The sequence below is a fragment of the Cryptomeria japonica genome, chromosome 6 (assembly GCF_030272615.1).
Source record: "Cryptomeria japonica chromosome 6, Sugi_1.0, whole genome shotgun sequence".
NCBI classification, from domain to species: Eukaryota; Viridiplantae; Streptophyta; class Pinopsida; order Cupressales; family Cupressaceae; genus Cryptomeria; species Cryptomeria japonica.
The window spans coordinates 127,252,046-127,272,925 of NC_081410.1; the positions used below are offsets into that span (position 1 = coordinate 127,252,046).

At 37.9% G+C, this 20,880-nt stretch overlaps 1 protein-coding gene across 1 annotated transcript; it reads right to left on the reverse strand.

Annotated features, from left to right (window-relative positions):
* Positions 1 to 4,627: 4,627 nt before the first annotated feature.
* Positions 4,628 to 9,842, reverse strand: LOC131040444 (sugar transport protein MST3). The gene is made up of 4 exons (XM_057973368.2): positions 9,078 to 9,842; positions 7,761 to 8,080; positions 7,060 to 7,686; positions 4,628 to 5,464 (listed from the first exon to the last, which is right to left on the reverse strand). Exons 1-4 carry the CDS (start codon positions 9,211 to 9,213, stop codon positions 4,952 to 4,954), a joined length of 1,596 nt encoding a protein of 531 aa, XP_057829351.2. The 5' UTR covers positions 9,214 to 9,842; the 3' UTR covers positions 4,628 to 4,951.
* Positions 9,843 to 20,880: the final 11,038 nt, after the last annotated feature.

Sequence of the window (20,880 nt, forward strand, 5' to 3'; positions counted from 1 at the left end):
ACTCATATCATTGTATGTGTGCTTCATGTTTCTAGAAGAGTTTGGAGCTTCAAATTGTATTGTAGTCTTTTCAATTACTAGATAAAATAGTTTAGAGCTTGGGAGGCTTTATTTTTCTTAAATGTTTTTTGTAAGGTATATTAATGTCTCATACTCTTATACTTGTGTTACATTGTGGTCATTCATTCTTGATGTTTATATGTGTTGTTAACCTATAATATTATTGAAAATCATTTGAATCAAACAACTTATGACAATATTCTCAAAGGGTTAATTGTGGAAATTGCTTGCATATCTTTACATTATTTTCTTTCAATTGTCCTTGATAAAAGATTATTTATCTCTCACTGTTTTGAGGAGACTACAAGAAATAAAAGTATATGATGAGGAGTCTTGGTGATGTTGATCACCAAGGCTTTCATTGACTCTCAAAAAAGCAGGGTTAATTGTGGAAATTGTTTGCATATCTTTACATTGTTTTCTTTCAATTGTCCTTGTTAAAAGATTAATTATTTCTCATTGTTTTGAGGAGACTACAAGAACTACAAGTATATGATGAGGAGCCTTGGTGATGATGATCACCAAGGCTTTCATTGTATCTCAAAAAACTATGGACTATGAGAACGAGATGCTTTAAAATGTTTAAATTTGCTTTGAGTTCATTACAACAATATCCTTGAACTCTTCTAAAAAATCACCCAATAATGCCATAACATAGACCTCTGAGCATGCTAAGCAACAATTATAGACATGTCAAGTTACACCATTAGTGGACAACTCAATGGATGTGTCAAAAAATCATAATTGTATACGTTGTATCCTTACAATTATCCAATAGTTGTCATATAAAACAACTAGTATAGCTTCATTGTTACTAGTCATACATTATGTGTAAAATGAAATTTGTGAGTTGGATCAATTAAATATAGCACACCAAACAATGTGATATTTTTTATGCAACTAGTATAGCTTCATTATTACTATTCATACATTATATGTACTATAAAATGTATGAGTTGGATCAATTAAATACAACATATAAAATAATGTGATATATTTTTAATAAATATATATCATTAATACAACAAAAAACATTTATACCATCAAAAAAATCATACAATAATAAACTATCAATTAAAGTACATTATATGTACTTTGAAATTAATGAGTTGGGTCAATTTAATAGAACATACCAAATAATTTGACATTTTTAATTGATATCTGTCTCTCTTAATGATATCAAATTTTCACAATCCATAGTTAATGTATCTTTAGATTTTTGGATTAGACTGTGTATTAATTATTTGCATCAATGTTTCAGTTCACACTCTATGATCCATCAGCAAAATAATAGAGACCTAAGAGACATGAAAACATATATGACCAAAAACTTGTAAATTATCAATGAATCCTAGAATAAAACTAATTAAATAAATTATAATATTATTTTCCAAATAATTACAACATACCAGTGCCTTACAGTTAATGCACTCTTTGTTTAGACAAATCTTAGCTCTTCCCACATCAACAATAAGTTACTCCTATCAAACTCACTTTACAATCCAAAACTACCAAATTTCATGCTTGAATGCAAAATCAACACACCCATAAAATAGATTCCAATCCATCCATGAGCTTGAACACAACAGACCTCTAATAGTAGGACCATCAATTGATCTAGACTAAATCCTGATCAGAATATCTAGATTAGAATATCTAATACACCTCTTCTTATAATCTAGTAGAATCAAAAAGACCATTTCATGAGTATGAATAAGATACTCTCAAATGCATAATATTATAGATTGCTACATAGTTTGAACTGCTCAACTAGTAATAGTTGAAATATAGGTACAAAGTCTCTAGATGTAGAACCTAACCTTTTGAATATAGGAGAATTGGGTCCATAATAGGAGTAACTATATGGTATCTAGTCCATCACAGTAAAGTACATGGGTTACCAACAACAACATTCCCTAAGTATATAGGAACTAACACTTGATAGACTAGAATCAAGTAATATTATTAAAGATGTGATAAATTTCACTTAAGTGACAAGAGTACGGTACTTTATTTTAGTGTGTACAAATAAGATTTAGACTACAACAATACTAACCATCACATGCAAAGTCTTGTGAAAAAATTACATGCATGTTAGATTTTTTAATCTTGATTTTTGTGCACGTAGGATCTATAGAAATGTTGTACAAGGAGACACGTACTAAAACTTGTTTTGTTGGATCTTCAATTCAAGAAGTCGGTTGCATGATTAGAGCATTGAAACCATGTTATAATTTTTTTTAAAGGATTGATAGCAATTACAAGAGCTTGGATCAAATGTATAAACAAGAATAAAATTTCCACACAAGATTTGAATATTGCCAAACATGCAAGTATATTGTTTAAAACAAGATCAAAAGAACCCCTGTGGATTGGCATAACAAATACAAAGAAGAACCTTGCTATATATGCAAGGTGATACTTAGGATGTAATAATATTATGACAAGTGTCATCATCTTGTAATGTGTAACAACATGTGACAATTCAAGACAAATCACAACCTTATCTCTAAGTCAAAAAATCTGAAAATCAATCTTCTCATAGATGATAAGATATACAACTAATATTGAGACTCCCTAATTTACTTAAGATATTGTGTGCAATATTATAAATATTAGACCAACACTAAATGACCCCCAATAGGCTCTCTAATGCTTGGAATATTTGAGGATCTCATTCTAGTTGTTCATGTTGATGTCTACTCTCATAATGATGGGACTCTAGATGAAGCTCAGGGGATTTTTCTCCTCTTGAAGCATTGGCATGTCTCCTCAATCTATGTGACACCCTAAAAATTCATAAGATAGCTTTAATCAGTTACCAAGAAAATAAAATCCAAATTTCCCAATGTTGAAATCATGCTCTCATGCCTTACATGATGCCCATATTTTACCATGTGAATATAGACAAACCCCAATTTTTTTCTCAAAATTAATAAAAAATTCACCAAAGATCATAGGATTAAGACACTTGTCATGAAGACACTATGTTGTAAGGTTTCATTTAAAGATTAAATATCTTTATCTTAATAACAAGGATTTTCTCATTATACATTATACCAATTTTATCTTTGCTTCATAGATTTATATTGCTTCTCTTTTTTGTGAAAAGTTGTTTTGAATTCTCTTACTGCATAGTTTAGTGAGCACATAATCAACTAGAATAATCGTGCGTGAATGCATTTATATATTTTTTTAGTTCTTGTAAAATGCAATCCATTTTTTAAAAGAATTAATTTTTGGGCTCACATGGTGCATTCAATATTTTTCTTGAGGAATTAAAAATAGGTGGCAAAGTAGCTAGGAAGCTTCTAGAAACCTTATTCTTATTTTCTTTCTTGAAAATAGAGAGCTTGGGTATGAGATTACTCGTATCATTATATGTTTGATTCATGTTTCTAGAATAGTTTAGAGCTTCAAATTGTACTGTATCCTTTTCCTTTAATAGATAAAATAGTTCAGAGCTTTAGAGGCTATGTTTTTTTTAAGGGTTTTCATAAGATATATCAATGTCTCATGTTCAATATACTAGTGCTACATTGTGGTCATTCATTCTTGGTATCTATGTGTTGTTAACTTATAATGTTATTGAAAATCATGTGAATCAAATAGCTTATGACAATTATTTATATAGGGTTAATTGTAGAATTTGTTTGCATATCTTTACATTATTTTCTTTCGCATGCCCTTCTTAAAAGAATAATTATTTCTATTGTTTTGCGGATACTAGAAGAAATACAAGTGTATGACGAGGAGCCTCGGTGATGTTGATCACCAAGGCTTTCATTGTCTCTCAAGAAAACTATGGCAAATGATAATGAGATGCTTCGGAATGTTTAAATTTGCTTCGAGTTCACTACAACAATATCCTTGAACTCTTCTAAAAAATCACCCAAGAATATCATAACATAGACCTCTAAGCATGCTAAGAAACAACTATAGACATTTAAGGTTACACCATCATGGACAACTCAATAGATGTGGCAAAAAAAATACAATTGTATATGTTACATCCTTAGTATTATCCATTCGCCACCACATTAAACAACCAATATAACTTCATTATTACTATCCACACATTATATGTACTATGAAATTTGTGAATTGGATCAATTAAATATAGCATACCAAATAATGTGATATTTTTTAAGCAACTAGCATAGCTTCATTATTACTATTCATACATTATATGTACTATAAAATGTATGAATTGGATAAATTAAATACAACATATAAAATAATGTGACATATATTTAACTACCAAAAACCTTTATATTATCAAAGAAATCATATAATAATCTATCAATTAAAGTACATTATATGTACTATGAAATTTATGAGTTGATCAATTAAATAGAACATATCAAATCATGTGACATTTTTAATTGATATCTATCTCTTAATGATATCAGATTTGGACAATCCACAGTTTTCTGCGGTGTACTAGTTTTTTGCATCAATGTTTCAGATTACATTCTGTGATCCATCATCCAAATATTAGAAAACTAAGAGATATGAAGTCATATATATAACCAAAAACTTCTAAATTATCAATAGAATTGTAGAATAAAGCTAAATAAATAAATTATAATATTATTTTCCAAATATTTACAACATACAAGTGCCTCAAAGTTAATGCACTATTTGTTTAGATAAGCCTTAGCTCTTCCCACATCAACAATAAGTTACTCCTATCAAACTCACTTTACAATCCAAAAATACCAAAATTCATGCTTGAATACAAAATCAACACACCCATAAAACAGATTCCAAGCCATCCATGAGCTTGAACACAACAGACCTCAAAACAGCAGGACCATCAACTGATCTAAACTAAATCCTGATCAGAATATCTAATACACCTCTGCTTATAAGCTTATCCAAATTGAATCTACTGAAATGTTTGTTGTGGAGTACCCTGTTTTTGATCATGGTGTTTCCCATTTACCATTTCAACATCAATGTTAATATCAGCAGTCTTTGGCTGGTGTGGAGGAGCCCATCTCCTCCAAAACCAGTGCTCAGCCCACACCCTTGTCATCTCTTCCATGCCCACATTTTTAGTCTCAGGAACAAAGAAGTAAACAAACAGAGTCATAATTACAACCCACCCAGCATAGAAGAGAAATATCCCATATTTGAAGTGACAGAGCATTGAAAGAAAAACCTGGGAAAAGATGAAAGTGGTAATCAAGTTTACTGCAACATTTATACTTTGCCCTGCAGATCTGATCTCCAGAGGAAATATTTCACTGGGAACAAGCCAACTGAGTGGCCCCCATGACCACCCAAATCCAGCTGCATACAGGCATATAGCCACCACCATGAAATCTGCATACCCTTTTGGCAGTCCTCCATTTCCTGATGTTCCAAGCTTGACACCCAGTATGGCAGATATTATAATCTGCATTAAAACACACACCAAGAAACAGGAAAAACAATTATGGCAACCGATTGAATGCTTTAACGAACACCACTTTTTAAATGTCAAGGTTTTCAGTTTTCAATAGTATTCATATCATGCACAGCTGGTTTCTCTGCTTTCTATTAATGATGATGATGGATACTGTCAACATCACTTCCAGTTTTCAGCCATTACTGTGTTTTATTTTTTGATTAAGTCTCTTCTTGACTGCATGGCTTTTAATTTTCCGTCCCATTATATATTTGCATTAAAATTACTCATTATCTGGACATTTGTGGAGATTACTTGATGGCATTGTAAGTTTTCTGAAATTTCTCTTTCAAAGGTCGGCACGTTCTCTCGCGCGCATTTGCAAGCGCATGCAAGTTGGGAAAGGCATTGTTAATTTGACGGCTGTATGGCAGTATTTTTGGGTTTAGGTGATTGAATTAAATGCAAGGGTAGATTTTGGGGAGACCATCAACTTTTTCCTTTAAAAGTTGTTTACATATTTAATTTATAATATTATTTTAATGTTTGGACGACACTATTGAAGAAATAATTATTACGAAAAAATGCTTGATGAGTTCATTGTCAATTTTAAGTCATTGTCAGTGATATTCATGGCATTGAAATTTGAGGTCAGATATTAAATATATGTAGGTGGACGGGTTGAATTTATATAATAAAGTATTATTTTTTAATTATATTTGTAATAGTTTCTATTAAAAAAAATATTATTCGTTTTTGGAGGGGATGTTCATGTACCTATAGTAGTGGGGTAAATTACCAATTATAATCTACAATAGTTATATTTTTTTAATCTATAATAATAATGATGCATGCATTTGCATACAAATTTGCGAAGAATAACTACTCAAGATTATTTAATAATTGTCTACACATTAATAGTTATTTAGTAAAAGTAAAGAAAATTATCTATAACTTGTAAAGTTAAGCATTAGTAGACAGTCCTTATATATATCTAAAAATAGAATAAAAACATCTATTTTCACAAGTCACATCAAAGAAAGAATGGTACCAGGCCATTTGCAACACATCCATTTATACTATGTTTCATCTTTAGTGTTTTCCACAATTTGAAGAGACATTTATCTAAATCTATCAATACTAGAGACAATCCCTAACACATTCCTTTATGCATATGTTTGATCTTTAATGTCTTCAACAGGTCCACATATATCTAAATTGTCAATTCCCATAACTCTGACAACAACTTTAAACTACTCACTCACCCAATAATACCCATTACTCCAACAGTAACTTTAAACTCTCACTCACCAACAAAAAAACATACTATAATTTTATATCTCATCATCAGGATGAAAGCAGTTTAAGGAGATACTCTGTGATTCATTATCAGAATTAAAGAGAATTCACTCTCTCTAATTCACTCTTTCATTTTGATGATGAATCATAAATATATGATTCAAAAATAATTAAAACATTTACACAGTATCAAATCTACAAACTACAAACAATATTTCAAAATATCTACAACTAAATGATGGTGGCGAAAATCTCAACCATCTTTAAACATTTCAGAGAAAAAGAGAGGGCAGAAGTAGTCTTACCTGACAAATAACCATCTGGATTCCGCCCTGTAAAAAGAGAAATCTCCGCCCATACTTGTCAACAAAGAAGATGGAAATGACAATCGAAACCAAGTTAACAACCCCAAGAATCACAGCGGACATGAGAGCAGCATCAGACTTGAATCCAATGGTCTTGAACAGAACAGGGGCGTAAAAAGCGATGACATTAATGCCTGTCAACTGCTGGAAGAAAGGAATGAGCAGAGCCATGACAAATTGGGGCCTGTACTGTCTTTTCAAAATATTACGGAAGGGCTGGTCCACCATTTTCGATGTAGCGCTAGCTTCCACCAAATCCTCAAGCTCTGCTTCGACATTGGGCGTTCCTCTGATCCTCTGGAGCATAGCTTTAGCCTTGTCCAGCTGTCCCCTTTCAATTAAACTGTTAGGAGTATCAGGCAGAGTCAGAGATCCCAAAGTCATGATCACGGCCGGAACTGCTGCCAATCCCAGTGAAAGCCGCCACCCCCACCCGTCGATTTTTGCTGTTCCATAATTGATCAAATTCGCCGTCAGAACGCCGATTCCTATGAATAACTGGAATCCTGTGTTCAGACCGCCTCTCCATTTGGGCGGCGCCATTTCCGACAAATAAATGGGAACTGCCTGAAAATTTATTACAGTGGCTCAGAGCATTGTTTATTGTGCCAAAAAATGGGGGTAAGAAGCTCAGTAATTACCTGATTTGCGAAGCCTACGCCGAATCCCAGCATAATACGCCCGATTATGAGCATTGCAACGTTTACTGCAGCTCCGTTAAGGGCTGATCCTATGAGGAAACTGAGCCCCCCTGTTACCATCGACACTTTACGGCCAAAAGCCCTGGTCACAGAGGATGCCGACAGGGCAGAAACCAGTCCAGCGATGTAAAGCGAGGAAGTGAAGGCGGTCAGAATCTGGCTGTCGAATTTGCAGTAGTCATTGCCCTTGGCAGTGGCTGCCTTTCTAAATACCGACGGAAAAAATTTCTTCAGGAACGGCGCCATAGATGTTACGCCCCCTGCAGTGGCAAATATTAGCTTTCATACTTTGTTTAGCCTAAAATGCTGGTAGTTCAATGGTGAATCTTCGCTTTAAACTTTAAAGTCTTGGCTGATTTACAGAAAATAACGGATTTCGAGCTTGGAACATCTTAAAGAGGTTAAAACCACGAAATATTGATGGTAGTTCAATGGCAAATCTTCGCTTTAAACTTTGAAGTCTAGACTGATTTACAGAATATAACGGATTTCGAACTTGGGACAGCTTAAAGAGGTTAAAATCACGAAATATTGAAGATAGTTCAATGGCGAATCTTCGCTTTAAACTTTAAAGTCTTGGCTGATTTACAGAAAATAACAGATTTCAAGCTTGGACCATCTTGAACAGGTTAAAATCATGAAATATTGCTGGTATTCCAATGGTGAATCTTCGTAACTTTAAAGTCTTAGCTGATTTACGGAAAATAACAGATTTCAAGCGAGCACCTTAAACAGGTTAAAATCGTGAAATTATTCAATATTTCTGAAGATTTTTTATTACTGATATTTTGAGCCAATCTTCATGATTCATCTTTTAGAAAAGAAAAATGATTTATATATAAAAATTTCTAGACATGATAACCTAATTGAACTACACAGTTGATCCTCACAAAAATATTGACTAAAATGGTTTTTTTGAAAAGCGTGCCGTAGGTCAACGATAAAGCGCCTGTAAACAGAGTTCTTAAACTCAAACCTTAGCTGATCCATGGAAACTCAGACTCCAGTAGAGGATTTTAATCAAACTAGTCAGAAGAACTTTTTATCAAAATATCTTTTCACAAAGATTTTTTATCAAAAGAACTCCTTACAAAGAGGGCCTGTAACTCAGTGTTAAAGCAGAGCATGAATATTTTTGAATTCAAATCTTAGCTGATCCATACAAAACAAAAAAAATTCAGAGCCTGATCAAACAACACAGTCGATCCTACAAGATGTGTTTTGACTTCTGACAACATAGAAAAGCATTTAAGGTACCTGAAATTCCAATGTCATAGCCGAAGATTAGTCCTCCAGTTGCAGCAACTATACAACTTACCAGCACAAAAACAGTCATCCCGCCCTCATAGTGCCTCAGGGGGGCGCTGTTGCTCACAAACCCTCCCCCTGCCATCACTGAACTCAGCTCAAACCCTCACAAATGCTCCACCTCTGCCTTCGCTACTTCAGTACTACACCCTTTCCTTGCCTTGCAGGAATTTGGGCTTTAACTGCTGGTAGTTGATGGGTAGACAACTTACCCCCTAAACTAACCAAAAGACTCTGGTAATTGTCAAGACTGATCTTTTTTGTACTTTAAAATTCTTTTCAATTTATTTGTTTCTGACAATAAATTATAGAATATGATTCAAAATATTAGAAAAAACTTACACAATCAAATTCAAATCTAAATCTAAAAACTTTTCATACTTATACAATCCTCCCCCTGTACCACCTTGATTCACCAGCATTCTTTGGGAGAACCTCTACATGGATGATTCTGCTCTTAGTATCTGAGCTGAATCAAATCCATGGAAGCTTAAGCTACAGATCATTACCCTGTTTACTCACAATATAAATAAATAGTAGTGAGATTTTCCGGACACCCAGAGAATCTACTAGTAGAGACTATTTGCATTGGACCATTAGGTGAACTCCACATTTATCCGAGGTATTTGGGTTAGGTAATCTTATAATCATGCAGCGAGGAAACCAGAGATCTTGCCTATCATTACTTTTTACTTAATTTTTATCGTTTGACAGTACTCGTCTGCACTGACTTGATGACCAAAACGCCTCCACATATATTTAACAACAAATTATCACGGCGTTTCAATTCTGACCTACTCTGAAAAGGACATTCGACGTAATAAGACAAATGTTCAGCTAGGAATTATCACGACGCCTAAATTACTTAATGTTGTTCGGGGACACGTGATCACCGACCTTCGTATAATCTCACCTTACAGCTTCGCCTTACCATGAAATCTTAACCATTTCATGTATTAGTTGAAGCTAGGCCTAACTCTAGCTAAAACTAAAAAATAACCCAAGTAGAGTAGACCTATTTGATTTGTATAAATATTATTTTAATAATCAATTTAAATTTTAAATTTTCTCCAAGTTTAAATAAGTAAATGAAATGGCGAGTTAAAGAAAATGTTAAGAAGAAAAGTGAAACAGGTTAAAAGATGCGTGTCTTATTTGTCACTAGTATAAGGTTGAGAAGACATTATGAGTAGGTGTTAGTTTAGAAAATTACATTCTAGAAGTTTTTGGTATTTGTAATTATATGGTTTGTAGTTTCTCCAAAAATGTAGAGGTGTCTTGAGAATTGCAAAAGTGTCTTTCATGTATGAAAATGTCTATATGATCATGATTGCATCATTTATGCTTTTTAACATAAAAAGGTAGCAATGCTCTCCTCTCATCCTTTCCTTTATAAGTATGGATATCATTTGTAGATTTTACAACCCATGCATATAACAATTTATTTCATCTTGCAATTCTTGTTTTGTGGAGTATTTTATATCTGGCAAGAAAATCATGGCTAATCAAACATAGAAGACACTTATGGATGAAAATATACAAATATGGACGAACTAAAGTGTTTCTAGTGTGAGGGTTCATGTCCAACTTATCCAAAACATGTACTTTATATTGTTTTTTATATATTAAGCAACAAAACAAGGGTGTTGGCCCTATTAAAACAAACAACCCAAAGACAACATAAACAAGCTATTAACAACATATTAAAACAACACCCTAATCTAGAACCTAGATCAAAACATGTAGTAACTTTATAGAAAAATGAGTTTAAAGCAATATCAAAGTTTAAAAGACTATGAATGAAACCATCAAAAAAGAACAACGGGCAATTAAGCAAACAATTTGCCCTAGTCCTCGGTAAGGAATTTCAAGAGCTCCTTATAGTTTCCCTCATTAAAAGTAGCATCACCTAGGATCTTCTTCTACAGCAAACACAAAGTTGTTGTCGAGTTGTGCATAACTTTGGTACTGAACCTTGTGATGTTAACCAACTTCTTCTCAAGGTCCAACACTTTCACCCACAACTTAGCAAGTTCCTCCACAATGGTAGCACATTTGACACAATTTTTACCTACTTGAGCCAGGTGAATATTTTCATCCAAGATGCCATCTTCATATAAATGCACAACTTTTCTCAAGAGGGGGCTCTCAGAGGTAGCAATCTTCCCCGAACTTTCCTCCACATCTTCATCCATCATTTCCACCACATCAAGGTCCTCAGTTGAGTCATCAATGTTCATATCATCCTTGGATTTACCCTTGGACTTACCAGCCAACCTATTGGATCTGTGATGATTAATGTTTCCCCCACCTCTATCCTCCCCTTCGCTCTCAATTTCTTCAATCTGAGGTTGGAGCTTCGCTTTTTTGGCAAGTATGGGCCCTTTACCATTTTTATTGGGAGGTGTTGTGGTGACCAACTACTTTGGGGCCCTACAGGCCACAAAGTGGAGGCCAAAAGTGGAAGGAGTGGCTTTGGCATCGTTAGGAATGCCTATTGTTATGTAACTAGAGATATGATATTATGTGATTATATCAATGGAGATGTTGACATGTGGCACACATCCCTTTGTTTTTTATATTAAAAGCAGCCAAAAAACAAGGGGGCTGACCCATAGGAACATTAAGGAGAACAGTGGCAGGACCACTGTCCGCATATAATCAACAGAGTTACAGCCTTTTACCTCTATCAAAAATAGTTATCATTCTACGAGAGTTTATCAGAAATAAAGCAGTAATAAGCAGAGTTTTAGACATTTGCCACGCAGGGCAATAAACATAGAAATTCAAACAAAAGCATAGGCTAACGCTATTCGCCCATAGGCTACTAAACGTAGCTAAAAAACCAACTTTCTGCCGCATTCAGAGAATTACTTCTTTTTCCCATGGCTCCTCTTGGGGAGGAGCTTTCTTGCCCATTCCTTGGTGAGGAATTTGAACAGGGCCTTGTAGTCCTCATCATCCTTGCCTTTACCTTTGGATGCACTTTCCTGCATGAGGCACAGAGTGGTAGCCGAGCAGCCCATAAAATTCAACGCAAATTTAGAAACATCATGCATTTTGGACTCCACCGCCTCCAGTCTGCTGGTGATATCCTGCACATTATCAGAATGGGCCACCATCTTTTTCTCCATCTCTGCCAGGTTGTTTTCCTCCTCTTTTATGCTACTCGCCTCCTCCATAACCATCATTTTATCCAGTCTAAAAATCGGGGAGGGGATATTTTCAAGCTTCAAACTCTTTGAAGAGGTGGGGCTTTCAGAAGCCTAGGTGGAGCTGACAGAGTGAGGGGTCGGGTTATGGTGGAGCAAAACCACGTTATCAGTCGGGATGGAATTTCCAATGTCATGCGAAGAGGAGGGGTCTCTCAGAGATTTTTCCGAGGGTTTAGAGGCAAGCCTGCTAGAGCGGCGGAGGGTATTGGCCTCATCAGTGATATCCATGTCAGAATCAATCTCTTGGATTATGACTTTCTTAGGAGTTCTGACCTCCTCAGGGGAGTTTTTTTTAGTTTTCTTGCTGCAAGAGCTAATTTCCGGGAGCCGAGGGGGGCTAGCATCATTTTTAGCTGAAGGGTGGGTCAAAGGGCTGGTATTAGTCACATTCTGGATGAAGATGGAACGAGGCGGGCAGAGAGTGAGGTGGAAGTTGTACAGGCAAAGAATGAGGCCTTGGTGGAGGATAGGGAAATCTTTCCCTTTTTTCTTAGCTTCAGTAATGTCCTTAACATTAGTGTCCAGAGAATGCTGCAAGAAAAACGGAATGGAAATATAGTCCTTAATTCTCAAATGGTTAAGGAAAGGGAGATGGTAGTAATAGAAGATACCATACCTTCCCTCTAGCGTGAAATACTTCATCACAATATAACAGACCTCATCCCACCGGGGAGGGAGCTCCTCCCTGTTGAATCTGCCAGCCCTCTTAACAGGGTTTTTGCCCTCTCGGAAGAACTGGTTCAGGCTGGTGGTATCCGCAATACGACTCTACTTTTTCCATTTCCTCCCCTCCATAGAAAGACCCGTCGCCTGGGCTATGACCTCTTCATTGATTTCAAACGAGATACCCCCCATGGTAAATCTTTTGTCTTCCCAGGAAGTCACAAATCGCTTGGAGAGTCTTTCATCGTTTCCCTTCATATTTTCCATAAACTTATCAATGTCGCCCTCCGAGCAAACGAACCACACCGCCGATTTAGCTCTGAAATCATCCACTTTATCGGGTTCCAGTCTGAGCCTGTCCCCCCCATTCTCGGTTCCTCCAGCTTAACAGAGTGAATGTGAGTCCTAGCAAAAATGCAGAGCTGAGGCAGAGTTGATATAAAATTTGTGTCGAACTTGAGATAAGAGGACGTAATAATCGAGGTGATTATTATCTCTTATGTCCAAGTAGATATCAAAATTAGGAAATCTACTAGGAACGTGCGGACCTTCAATCGAGCCTGTGTGATTTGACCTTTCCCTTCCTTCACCTTTATCGCCTCCAGTTGGCTCCGTTCAGGTAATAATTAGGGAATAATCATTCCCGATATCTATACTGTCATCATAAATCCATCCCTTGTGAGAGTGGTGACTAAGCCTATTGTGGATACGTGGCAGCCTGAGTTCATAATGGGCGGGATTCTCGTCCCAACTTAAAATTTGAAAGTTGGTTTTCTTCATCTTTAGGCGAATAAACAGGTTTCATCTTGGACATAGGTTTTTTCCCTCTCCAAGATCACCTTGGTGGTAACCGACAGCAGACTAGGGTCCCTCCAACATCGTAAGCCATTTTGCTGCCTTCCCGCTGCCGCCATGGAATCGGCAGCTTCATTTCCTTCTCTAAAGACATGTTGGATGGTGAAGCCATCCAGGCTGGCCAGTAGGCTCCTGACATCCCTCAAAATGGACTCCACTCTCCAACCAACAGTAGATCTCCCTTTCACCATTTCCACAATAATCTGTGAGTCTCCTTCAATTTCCAGTTGTTTAATTCCTATAGAGTTGGCAAATTTCAGACCCCATAGGAGGGCCATTCCCTTTGCTTGATTGATAGTATTGCTCTTTAGGTTGCCCACATAGGTTGCCAAAGTGTTCCCCAAATGGTTGCAGATGATTCCACCCCCCGCTTAACAGGTATTTTGGGCTGAACCATCAAAGTTCAGCTTATACCAGTGTAATTTTGGGGTTGACCATTTGGTCAAACTCCTTTTGTTTTTGGCACTGTTGTTGAAGATTTCAAACTCTGGGGGAGCTTCCATCTTTCAGCAATTTTTTTCTCTGTCCAATTAGGGGGATTAGGGGGGGTTTTCCATTTGTTCACCACTATGTTTTCAAAGATCATCTTAAAGCAAATGTGAGCAACACTATCAGGAGGGGTTTCAGTATCTCTGAAAATTATGTTGTTTCTCTCTCTCCATAAAGCCCAACAGATGTGCGGTGGTATTTGTCTCCATAATCGGATGATGAGGGGGTGATGGAAGGGGGGATTCCATCCAAAAACAAATTGTTTAATGTCATTCTAAAAGACCCAATAGAGACCACATTTCTAGAGAGTGTTAATCCACAGATGTTTGGCAAAGGGGCAGAGGACAAACAGGTGGTCAATAGTTTCCTTGTTAGCTTTACATAGGCTGCATCTATTGGGGAGATGGAAACCCCTTTTTTTTAGGTTATCCAAAGTGAGGGTTTTACCATGCATTAGGGACCACCAGAGAAATTAATTGTAGGGATTAGCTGAGGGTTCCATATCTTCTTCCAACACTCAACATCAGCAGGGGGTCTCAGGAGCTGTCTGTAAGAAGATTTGACCGAGAAGGTGCCCGATTGGGTCTCTTTCCAGATAAAGTTGTCTTCATGAGAGGCCAGAGGGATTCTAGTTTCCAACATAATATTCTCAAGGTACTAAGCTATGGGAACCAGGTTAGGCCTGTTACTGAAGACCTGGACAATGTTCCTCCATCCTCCCCTTCCTGGTTCCATATAATCAGCTATGTAATCCCTCAAGAGTCCCTTTAGATGGTGCATAATTTGGTGGAAACGAGTGTTAGCCAGGGGCATGTCCTCCGCCCAAATGTCTTCCTAGAATCTAACCTTCCTGCCATTTCCAAGTTGCCATTTCAATCCTTCTCTTACTATCAATCTACTTTTCAGGATGTTATTCCATAGCTTAGAGCCTTGGGGAAGGTCGACCGTACTCAAATTGTAATAGAATTGCTCTCGGTCCAAGTACTTTGCTCTGATAATGTTACACCAGTCCACCTCACCTTTAGCCAGGGTCCATCCAATTTTTTCCATTAGCGCCTTATTCAGGGCATTTATCTTTCTTATACCCAGGCCTCCCATTGACTTGGGTAAGCACACGCTATCCCAATTGACCAAAGCAAGGCGCTTTTTCTCCTCCAGGCCCGTCCATAAGAAGGTTCTTTGGATTTTCTCAAGCTTTTCCCCCATGGCACTTGATATTTTAAACATGGAATTCACTATAGGGAAGCCATGAGGAGTTGGAGCTTCCCCGCACTACTAAGGAACTTCCCTTTTCATCCAGCAAGTTTTTTTTGCATCGGTTCAAGGATAGTGTTCCAAAAAGTGGGAGTGACTTCCTTGACCGTGAGGGGGAGACCAAGGTAAGTCCTCGGTAGAGTCGCAGTCTTGCACCTAAGGATAGAGATAACTCTGAGTTGGAGGTCATTAGGAGTGTTGAAGAAGAAGAGACTACTCTTCGCATAATTAATACATTGCCCTGAGGCCTTGGTGTAATCGACCAGTAAGTTCTTCCACTATTTTGCCTCCATGATAGAAGACTTGCCAAAAAGAAAGGTGTCATCTACGAATTGTTGAATATTAGAGGGGGGAGCGTGGAAGCAACTTTGAATCCTTGGAGTCTTCCATTGGTAACCAGGTCGGCCACATTTATTCTCAAGAATTCAACAATCATGATAAAAAGGTAAGGGGACAAAGGGTTGCCTTGTCGGATACCTTTTTCCGCTTTGAAGCAACCCCTAGGAGTCCCATTAATCAAGACTGAGAACTGGACCGTGGTAACACATTCCCGAATCATATCCACCACCTTTTGGTTGAAGCCAATCTTTAAGAGAGATTTGAAAAGAAAACACTAATTAACTTTGTCATACGCTTTTGAGATATCTAGTTGGAAAGCCATACCTGGTATTCTGCTCCTATCTATGGAGTGGATTAATTCATGAGTGGCAATGGCAGCATCCAAAATTTGGCGACCCGGGACAAAACCTTTCTGGGATGGGCTGATAAATTTCACCAAGAGGGGTTTAATTCTATTCACAAGGACCTTGGAGATTATCTTGTATATGGTATTGCATAGACTTATGGGTCGGAACTCCTTCATGCAATTGGGATTTGTAGTCTTAGGGACAAGGACAATGTAAGTGTTGTTGATTTTTTTCAGTAATTTCCCAGTCTTAAAGAAATCCTTCACAACTTTGGTAACATCATAGTTAACAATGTCCCAGTGATCCTGAAAGAACGCCGGGGGGAAACCATCCGGACCCGGGGTCTTATAATCCCCCATTGCAAAGACAACCAAACGGACTTCTTTCGCGGAGATAGGGGCAGTTAGTTGATAGTTATCATCCTCCTCAATTGCAGTCGGAAGCTTCCTCACAAGGCTATTTTGAAGAGAAACATCCTTTCCTCCAGACTCTATGTATAATCTTATGAAAAAATCAGTAGCACTCTGTCCAATTAGGGAATCTCCAGTGATCTCCTGGTCAGATTCATCCTTGAGACTTTTGATGTAGTTTCATCTCCTGTGAATGCAAGCCGATCTATGGAAGAAGGATGAATTTATGTCCCCTTTCTTTAGCCACTGAATTTTGGATCTTTGCTTCCAGTAAACTTCCTCCTTAGAGAGGATATCCTTCCAGTTCTTGTGGCAATCCTCTTCCTCCATCAAAATAGGGTCTGGGGGGTTACCAGTAGCCATAATATTATGAAGTTATTCCAGTCTGGAGCCCAGATCCTTCTTTTTTTTTAGGATATCCCCAAAGGTAGTCATATTCCAGCCTTTGACTTGCTTGCTAATGATCTTTAGCTTCTCCATAATTCTGAACATAGTTGTCCCTTGGACCGGGGAAGTCCACCAATTCCTAACTAGATCTCTGAAGTCAAGGTGAGAGGCCCACATAATCTCATAGCGAAAAGGGGGGGGGGACCCTGGTAGGGTCTATCCTTCCAATGGAAAAGAAGGGGGTTATGATCAGAAGTAGTCCTTGGGAGCATTTTTAGGAAGGAGTTATGGCTAATGTCCCAGTTGGTGGAGTCCAGGAATCTATCCAGTCTGACTTGAATTATATGTTTGTCTTTCCTATTGTTCGACCATGTGAAGGGAGCACCCTAGAGGTCAATATCCACAAGGCTAGAAACATTGATGAAGTTGGCAAGATCTCCCATACTATCAGTAAAATCAGCAAGACCTCCACACTTCTCAAAGGGGTAGAGGGGAGAATTAAAATCTCCCGCCAACATATACTTGGCCTTCTGGTTAGCCAAGATGAGATCATAAATTTTCTCCCACACTAGTCGTCTTCCCATCTTGGAGTTGGGGGCATAGATGTTGAACATCTGCCAACAGTGTTCACCTTGTTGAAGAGTAACCGCTAGGAAGTTCTGGGAGCTAGACAAAAACTTACCTTTAATATTAATGGGGTCCCAGAGGGTAGCAATACCCCAAAACGCCCCCAAAGCATCAATATACAAGAAAGCCGCCCTCGACCAAAGTTTACCAGCAACAGTAGCAAAGGTTTGGTAGGACATTTTGACTTCCTAAAGAAGGAAAATATCAATTTTCATATCCAAAATGAGTTGTTTTATAGCGAACTGCTTCTGGGAGCTGTTCAGACCCCTTATGTTACAGGAGATGAACTTCATTACTTACTTCTGTTGATTCCATCAAGGGTCAGTTGTTTGCCCTTTGCAATGTCCCTAGCCATAACTTTATGTCTCAGGACCCTTTCCGAGGGCTTGCCAACTTTATTTTCAGTACCCCCACATCTGCTTTTTTGGCCTTGGCTTTCTTCTTCTAGGTTATCCATTCTTCATTACCTATTCAAGGAGATCCCGGAGGTGAAAGTTTCAAAGGAGGGGGCATTGTCAAGGAGTTCCCTGGTAGATCAGGCCTTTCCACCCTACTAGGGGAGAAAGGGGGGGTTGAGGTAAGAAACTTAACCTCAGCCATAGGAGACATAACTTTATCCGAAATGGAAGCTTGATGGGATGAGGGGGTGGGGGTAGCAGAGGGCATGAGGGGGATGCCATCCGACAACAAACCAGGGGGTGGATAGGGTTTAGGGGAAAGGCTGAGATTCATCACCGGTGGGATTTCACCTTCTTCCAAGGGAATGGATGGATTAACAATCTTAATAGGGTCTACTGGGGATTTTAAGATTTCAAGGACCCTATCCGTGTGGGGGTAGTCCTTAGGGATTTCATTCACACTGGTCAGCTCCAGGGGAGCAGATGATGAGGGAGCACTTGGGTTGATGGGATCATCTTAGGTAGCCTTTTCTTTGAGCTTGGGTTCAACAACCACTGGGGTCTTACACTTAGTGTAGGTATGGCCTTGTTTATTACACTTCTAGCAAAATAGGGTAGCATTTTCATACACAATAGACTGGGACCATTTTCCCTCCTTTGATTTTAGGGAAACAAAATTTATTGAGAGTGACTGAGTCCGCTGCAACATAGCTGCCAAACGAGTTCCCTATCCAGTGGAAGATTTGTTCATCCTAGAACTCCAGCGGAAGGCCAGGAAGCCTAACCCAAACAGGTGCCATGCGGTTGAGTTCGGCTGAGGGGTCAAATCTAGGCTTCCATTTAGCTAGAGTTAGAAATGCTTTCCATAAGCCCAGGAACACGATAGGACATAGATCAGATCTTCCTCAGCATTGAACTTGAACAGGAAGAGTCCCCCCGACATTATTGAGATGTCAACGCTACCTTTGAGCTTCCATCAAGATTTCGCCCATCGCATGATCATGTTGATAGATGGTCAGAAGGAGAAGAACCGACCAATGATTGCTAGATGAAGGGAAGAGACGATTTTGTCCATGAGATTGTCTAGGAGCTTGATCTTCGTTCCTTCCTCCGTTTGGGTAAATTTGGCCAAAGTTGCTTCTAAGGTCGAATTTGTGGACCCAAGGAGGGCGTTCTTCTAGCTAGACTTGGGATCCTTCTTTCCATTCTCCACATCCCCCTGTCCGATAGAAGTTTCCAGTCTGGGATGTGGTATATTCTTCCCTTCAACGTCGATGCCAAAGTCAGTCAGAACTGGCGTGGTGGAAGGGGTGTCAAACTTCGCATTTTCTTCCATATGACCCACAGACTGTGGGGTCCCTGCAGTCAGAACAACAACATGTGTACCGACCGTCGTATCGGGTATGGGGTCCAGTTGCAGGGAGGGAGGGACCTCCCCAGGGGGGTGGTCATCCAGGGGGAACAGATTCAAACGTGAGGAAGGCGGGAGAGCGGGAGAGTTGCAGAGCTCAAGGCTAGTATTGGGTCATGTGAATAATTTGTGCAATTAATTATATCAGGAGTTGAGTAGACCTTCATTAGGATTTACCCTTCCATTGTATTATTAGGAAAGGGTATATGTAAAGGAAGACAAATATCATTGTAAGAGATATGTGTGAAGTATGATACTATATTTGGGATCTCTTAGAGATATAGCATGGAGTGGCTTCTTCTATAAGGGGTATTGCATGGTGTCACCCTACCTCAGGAGTTTACTATATTTTTGCATATATTGGATATTGGGGCATTGTCCCACAAAAATATCTTGTGTTGTGTGAGATATATCCTTTACATATATTATTTCTATTATCATATGTGTGGTTCTCTTCCCTTATGAATGAAGAGAACCCATCACTGATTCAAGTGTCAATTTAGTGATGGTAATTTTGATAGCCATGACTAGGATATCTCATTAATTTAGAAAAGAATAGTGATACTCTAATCCTTGTCATCCATTTGTACACCAATGGAATTCAACTGGTTAACTAGAACATTAAATGTGTTTGTGTTTAGGGAATTGTAGCGTAGTAAATTGTAACCCTGTACAATTTAAACCACTTTTTGTGCATCCGCCTTAGTGTGACCCATTTTAGTTCTCATTCAAGTCTATTTATGAGCTTTTTACCTCGAAATTAGTGTCATATGTTCAAATGGTCACTTGAACCTCTATTTTGGGCTATGTGCACCATATCTCTATCCTGTTCATTATGTTTTGGGTGGACAATGGTGCTTGGGGCAACATTGTCCTAAGACAATGGCATTTGGAACGCCCTTGTCCTCTCAAACTAGGCCCAAATTTAAATATCCTGATGCATGTTTCCTACCCATTGGTTTCAAATCACAATGTCTCACTTTGACCATTGTCTAGGTTTGTCTAATCGAGGAAATTCCTTGAGAACCTTATATAAAAGCATTCTTCTAATTCATTTTATGATCATAAGACATCAAAATATATCTCAAGCATTCGTTATCAAGCATTATTAAGAAGTCGTTAAGCATCAAGATGACATTCCATCCCACTATATTCTTCAAGATCTAAACATCATGGAGCAAAAAACTACATTAATCTTCATGCAAGCAAATTGTTCATGATTAGTTCATTCATGTCTTGTCATGTTATGTCATGTTGTTGCATCAACACTTGTGATCACACTCAAAGAGCATTGCATCATTAAAGTACAATCATCTACAATAGATTTGAGGTACAACATTTAACATTTACTTCAACA

Coding starts and splice junctions, on each gene's coding strand:
- LOC131040444 (XM_057973368.2), bottom strand. CDS start 9,213: ATGGCAGGGGGAGGGTTTGTGAGCAACAGCGCCCCCCTGAGGCACTAT. Junction 7,687..7,760: donor GCGTAGGCTTCGCAAATCAG/GTAATTACTGAG, acceptor ATAAATTTTCAG/GCAGTTCCCATTTATTTGTC. Junction 5,465..7,059: donor TCCAGATGGTTATTTGTCAG/GTAAGACTACTT, acceptor GTTTTAATGCAG/ATTATAATATCTGCCATACT.